This window comes from Glossina fuscipes, unplaced genomic scaffold (assembly GCF_014805625.2).
Source record: "Glossina fuscipes isolate IAEA_lab_2018 unplaced genomic scaffold, Yale_Gfus_2 222, whole genome shotgun sequence".
NCBI lineage: Eukaryota > Metazoa > Arthropoda > Insecta > Diptera > Glossinidae > Glossina > Glossina fuscipes.
In genome coordinates, this window is record NW_023998565.1 from 2,966,011 (window position 1) to 2,972,687 (window position 6,677).

Sequence of the window (6,677 nt, forward strand, 5' to 3'; positions counted from 1 at the left end):
TTGGGTGGGGTGAATGTTGCTTTTTGTCGGAATTGATGTCGATAAACACGTTCTTTGATTACGTCAAAGTTTTTATAACATCCTCCGTTGTTCGTTTTGTTGGGTCCATTTGCATTCCGGATGTCTATGTATCTTTGTGGAAATTTGTGTCAGTTGCTACGAGTATTTGTGTTTTGTTGTCTGAAATGCGAGTTACCAGGTATTCTTTACGTATTCATTCTGAAATGATTGATTCTTGCAGATGATGCCAAAAATTATTTCATTGAACGAACTAAGTATTATCTCTTTTGTAAGTCTCGCGTTATTAGTTTGTAGAGTGTACCGCAGGTTATTGGATATTTTGGCTATATTCTGTAATATATTTTAGTGTCATGTGTGGATTTATTAACAAGTCTGAATATTTTTTCTACAAAGAGATTAAAGGATTCTGTTTTTCGCGTAGAGTGCACTTGGTGTTTTTTTTATCTTTTTTTTATAGTAAGAGTGGCGATTATATCAGCCAATAATTATTCAGTTTAAAAAAGTTGACTATAGTAGTAATCAACAGCTAACGTTAATTATTATACCCAATCAAATTTTTTTCGTTTTTGATGCGATTTACTTTGGTGTTGCCTTGGCCAGTAGGATAGAAATTTTGCTGCTGAACGTGATTTGTCAGTAAAGATGTGCGGCAGTACGATCAATTAGAAATAATGGGAACAATGTGAAATGATACTGTTGTTGTGAAAATTTATCGATATTCTAAGAAAACAAATTCTAAAGAAAGAGGGACCCAAATACACACACATTCATAGCGCATTACCTGCCTCATGTAGCTGGAGAATGGCGAAAAGATTAACAAATTTTGTGTAAATTTGCCGGGTAAACGGATTAAAAGTGTCTCGATGAATTTAGTTAATAGTAACTTACTTGCAAAGGAAATATAAGCAGAATATTTGCGAAAGGCAAAGGCCGTTGAAAAGTTAGTCGAGTGAGCCGAAAATTTACTCGAGTTGAGTGGATAGTATCGAGTTAAGAGTTGAATTGCAAAATTCGATAAGACCATAGCGAAAATCACAACGTTGTAAGTGAAAAAATTTATAATTTTCGATTTGGTACGTTTGTTTTTAAGTAACCAATTTTGTGTGGAATTTATTTTGTTGTGTTGGACATGTATAGAGGACATTTCTCGCACCTATTGTAAGTGCATACATACGTCATGCATAATTGGTATCTAGAAAAACGAAAATATTAGTAAAATAAAGTAGTTCATTATTCTCGTTTAAGAGTGGTATGTTTTTTCGCAAAGCACCAACAGCTATTGCTTTCGTACGCTTACTTTGATTTTGTATGCTTTCTCTGGCAAAAACTTCTCTCTTTTGTAAAATTTTTAATAATTTGAACATCTTACTTAATAAAATTTTTTCTTAAGATCTTTTATTTTTGGGTTACTAATTTCAGCTCCGTGCTCGCTTTCACATTTTCGGGAGAACTGTAACGAAACGAAATGGTTTGTCTCATTTCATATATATAATTCTTGATAAATGTCAAAAATGGGTGAATAACTTCACACCCGCTGATTATCTGAATGCGAAAGAGTGCTCCTTTTTGCTAGGAATTTTCCTTTGCGATAACTGCGCAAAAAGTGTCCATATACAATATGATGAATTATTTGTAAACATAGTTTAAGATGCGAGAGGATTAAGAACCATGGATCCACAAACATTTTTTGTTGTGTTGTGCATCTTATACAGTATCTTGTTCTTTTTTGACCGTTTCTTCAAGGTATTTAATCTGGAATTTGGTGATCACATATTTAGAACTTCTTTTCAGATCTGTTTGCATTATCCTTACGAGACATTTCTAAGAAACACTGGATTTTCTGTGGAATTGATGCGTTTGAAGTGGCACACGACCGTTTTTAATAGAAGTATTTTGCGGTTGGGTAATTCGTGCTGCAGACTTTGGTTAATCAAAAGTTTCACCATTGGTGTTATGGCAGCACTTTCCTTGTTACCTGTTGCCATTATATTGCTTTTTATCGCCATATTCAATAGCTCCAGCCCGGCCAAAATTGTTGAAGGTGCAGCTCTTATTGAATCCATTAAAATAGAAATTCTTTTACCTGGTATTAACTTGCCACTGGAAGAAATCGGTTATTACATAACTACGTTGCTAATTGCCACGGCAATCCATGAGTTAGGTCACGCCCTTGCAGCTGTTCTAGAGGACGTACCAGTTACCGGATTTGGTTTTCATGTAAGTTTTCTTTAGTTTAATTTTCAGTTTATTGAATTCTAATTTTTCAGTTTTACTTCTGTTTACCTTTGGCTTACACGGAAATATCAGCAGAGCATTTAAATGCACTAAAATGGTTTAGAAAACTACGGATATTATGTGCGGGCATTTGGCATAACTTTCTATTCACTGGGACATGCTACCTATTGTTTTCGTCCTTGAATTTTGTGGCGGCGCCATTTTATGACTTAAATAGAAACATCATAGTTACGGAGATTTTGACTCAGTCGCCATTGATAACGAAAGGTGATAAAGGACTCTATGAACAAAACGTCATTACTCACATTAATAATTGTAAGGTGATCGATTATGATTCTTGGCTGCAATGTTTGTACAAAACTTTACACTCCAGACCTGGTTATTGTGTGTCTTCTGATTTTATTAGAAATAATGATGAGAGTATTGAAGTTTCTCACCATGGTTCTGATGGCACTTTCCAATGTTGTGATGAAAAAAACGAAAAGCTTTGCTGCTTCGAATACATCGACAATTTTGGTAATGATGCACCTGTAGAAATACCTCAATATGTATGTTTGGAAGTTAGGCGAACGCTCGAAGATGCATACGATTATTGCACTTCGCATGGCACTTGCAACATTGGCTTTTGCTTAAAACCTCTGCTACGAAACGTTACAACTATTCTAAGCTTTAAACGGAAAACTATTGACAACAAAGTATTAAAAGACGTCATATACATGGGTCATCCCGTAGACGTTCTACGTACTGTTCGTATATCTCCTTTTGTGCCTAAACACTCATTTGTAACACCAGAATGGGCAGACGCGTACGTCTTATTTCTCAAATATAACATAGTTTTTAACTTGGGATTGTCGTTAATTAGTTCTGTACCGTGCTTCGGTTTTGACGGCCATCACATCGCGAGTACAATTATACATAGTTTTCTAATCAATCGTGTTACAGAAAAACGTAAACGAGAATTTATCTCTTTAATAGTGAGCGGATTAGGTACACTATTTCTAGTGTTAGCTATTTTGAAAGTGTTATGGTTAAGTGTACTTAGATATTTAATCTAGACATAAAAAACATTTGTGCATTTATAAGTTTCTAAAAACGAGAAGGGGATTTTCGCTTAATGCCAAATTTAGAATCTGACAAATTTTTACTCTAAAAACTATGCAATAATCTTCAATCAGAATATATTGACAGCTAATTTTTTGTAAGATTCCCAAATATTCACACCAATATAATATCTTACGCAACTTGAGTTGATAAAAATGTTTAAAAAATCTTCGTTCTTTTAGAAAATGATAAAAGTCAGTTTAAGAGGTCTTAACTTTTTTTATAGTGAAAATATCGTTGCCAGTTAACATTTATAAACATAGATATTAAAAAAAACTTTTATATGCTTATTTTTACCTAACACCAAAGACGTAAAGCAAGGTGCTATTTCAATAAACAATATGTTGTTTATATATCTATTTGCGTTTTCTTAATCCATTAACCCTCAAAAACGTTGAATAGTGTGTATGACAGCGTGAATAACAAAATGATTGCAGACCAGAGTTAATGATGCTGAATGTTGTAATGACAACATCCCTTATATATTTTATATGTAGACAGGATTAAAAATTGCATTGAAAAAATTGTACACGTGTTCATGTTGCAAATCCATATTTTAAAATCTGTAAACTCGCTATTAGATCAGTAATTAATTGTAACCACTTTTGAAAAATGTCATCTTATCTAAGGAGAGACACGCAATCCGTCGAAGTGTGGGCAAGCATGGATTTGTTGGTTTGAACTTGGATTTTTGATATACACTTATTTCGGAAATAGAATGGCACCGTACTAGAAGTATCTCAATGGTATTTGGGAATGTAAAAATGGAAATATCTCATACTTCAACATTTTTTTTCGATGTTATATTCGTGTGGGTCCAAACGAGGTATTAAAAAAATTTTTATATGCTTATTTTTACCTTACACCAAAGACGTAGAGTAAGGTGCTAATTTAATAAACGATATATTGTTTATATGTCTGCTCGGTATATTAGGCACGTTTTTCAACAGGTTTGCGCGATCTGGAGTGTGTTGTTTAGTTACTCTGCCAATATCGTTCAATTATCAATTACCTTAGCAGATGTGCGAATCACCTTTTAACAAAGACAAATATTATGGTACTCATTTTGTTTTTTTTTTTTTTCATAAACACAATATAAACATGGTCCCTTATATTTTTGCGTAAATAACAACAAACACGGCCCTTCGTACAATATTTTCATAAACAATAAAACACAAACATCATTCCTCGTTAAATCAGTTATCGGCATAAAGCGTTTATATTTTTATACTTTTGCAGCTTGTGATGCAAATATATGCAACGTCTAGAGATTGACCCTCCTTTTAGTATATGTATAGGCTGTGAATTAACCTTTTAAACCGATATATTCATTTACAAGGCACAGTTAAACAGACGTCGCATCCCACGAAACTGCAATTCAACGTTGTTTTCCGGTAAGTATATTTCGATTCAGTTGGAAGAAATATTATGGAAAACATCAATTCCTTAAGCCGTCTCTGCGCTTCGAGCCAATCGCGCTAACATGGTCCTCAGAAAGGCATAGGATAGGCACGCATGTTTTTTTAAAATCGCTTATTTTCAAGAAAACTTATTGAATTTATTTGTTCTTTCTACTTTCTCTGCGAAACATTTTTCTTATTAATATATTTATAAATCATTTTCATTAGATGAAGATGTAAAAGATTGCTGAAACATTAGGTTAGAAGTATTGCTATATTATATTACATTATATTATATATTATAATTTATTTTCAATTTAGTCTTCGCGTATGTGACAGTGCTAATGGGTTTTTGGGGATCACGTAGGCACAACAACTGTTAAATACGCTATCTTGTACTTGGAACATTATGAAAAAGCAGAGAGCTGACGTTAGACATTAGCATTGGTTGTTTAGAGAGAAAACAGCTGTAAATTGAAAACAAAATGAATTTCAAAAAATCGGCTTGCTTGCAAACCAACCAAAACAATAATTCAACAAACAACCAAAATTTATTGATCAATAAAGTTTGGTTTAGCCGCGAAACAAAAATTGTAAAAAAAGAACATTTTTTCTAAGATTTTTGCCTTTTTTTTTGATCGGCCTAAGTTCCCCATTTGGAAAATTTGGATTTGTGAAAGGTAATATGTTGTTAAATATTAATAAGTTATCGTTTTGCGTTAATCAATATACATTTATTAGAGAGAACTCCTAATAACAGATCATTTTATACTTTTTGATGGAAGAGAATCGAACTTTGTAACAGAGAATTGTTATTACACGGTGAGTAGCTCTCTGGGATGAATCTTTTTCAGTGCCTAAAGATGTGTAAGTTTCTTTGATATATACATAATACATTTTTGCATTTATGTATATCTTATATATATTTATTTACAGAAAACTCCCCTCTTCTAGATCAAATTAGAGGAGATACACCAAGATACAACGTCCTTGTTTTTTACTTTTGATGATTGAGTTCGCCTCCTTAATAATTCTTGGGTAGTCTCTTGAATAAACCACATGTGTCGAACGGTGCCTTGGTTTCTTGCCTTTAATTTTCCAGTTGAAAATAACAAAGAGAAAACACACGTTAAACCTTTTAAATAATAAATTACATACTTGTAATTACTTGCATTTCTTAGCTGTATTCGGCGTATCGCCCCCCGGCCGCCCATATATCGCACTGGAGTTCCTAAACGCGTAAAGAAGAGTTAATACAAATAAATTAAAAAAATACTTACATTTTACCTTTATTATGTATCTATTACATAATATTATTTGATTTACCAATAACTTTGTTGTTTTAATGTACGTTTACTATGTATGTTCACAGAGTATTTCTCCCATAATAGATGAAACTGAAAACAGTAGCGATTTTAGCAAAGGTTTCCAATTCCTCTTATTAAATTAGGACATAAAACGTCTTTTAGCAAAAGCATGACGGCACAAAACATTGTCAACCATTTTTCATTTAAAGCATTTTCCGTTCATTACAATAAAGTCTCCGTCTAATCGTAATCATCATTAGATTTTCAATTTGCAAAGTCTTAAATGTGATCACGGGAGCACAAGTAATCAAGGCATATAATTACCTAGAAGAATTCTTGTCCACTTCATATTACGCGCATAATCAATTTCTTAAAGGTAATTATTCCATTTTTTTCCAATGTGCTCGCCAAACATTTGTCCACTACTTCATTAATAGTTAGCTTGTTTGTTTATTTACCGAGAAAAAAGATCAGCCGCTATTTTTCGGATCTTGACAGTCATAACTGAATATGAACAAAAGCTTCTTGTTTTCTTCTGCTTTTTCATTTACATATGAGAGAAGCGAAATTGACAGGATAGTCCAACGCAATTGGGACCAAAACTTCAGACAGA

At 33.0% G+C, this 6,677-nt stretch overlaps 1 protein-coding gene and 2 long non-coding RNA genes across 3 annotated transcripts; 2 read left to right on the plus strand and 1 right to left on the minus strand.

Moving 5' to 3' along the window:
• Window positions 1-1,533: 1,533 nt before the first annotated feature.
• On the plus strand, window positions 1,534-3,637 carry LOC119642323 (membrane-bound transcription factor site-2 protease). The gene is made up of 3 exons (XM_038041444.1): window positions 1,534-1,764; window positions 1,813-2,238; window positions 2,289-3,637. Exons 1-3 carry the CDS (start codon window positions 1,690-1,692, stop codon window positions 3,309-3,311), a joined length of 1,524 nt encoding a protein of 507 aa, XP_037897372.1. The 5' UTR covers window positions 1,534-1,689; the 3' UTR covers window positions 3,312-3,637.
• A 1,762-nt stretch (window positions 3,638-5,399) lies between these two features.
• LOC119642406 lies at window positions 5,400-5,783 on the plus strand. Its single transcript, XR_005248036.1, has 3 exons — window positions 5,400-5,437; window positions 5,499-5,624; window positions 5,694-5,783. It is a non-coding gene; the product is annotated as an uncharacterized LOC119642406 (long non-coding RNA).
• LOC119642408 lies at window positions 5,757-6,422 on the minus strand. The gene is made up of 3 exons (XR_005248037.1): window positions 6,084-6,422; window positions 5,926-5,988; window positions 5,757-5,845 (listed from the first exon to the last, which is right to left on the minus strand). It is a non-coding gene; the product is annotated as an uncharacterized LOC119642408 (long non-coding RNA).
• Window positions 6,423-6,677: the final 255 nt, after the last annotated feature.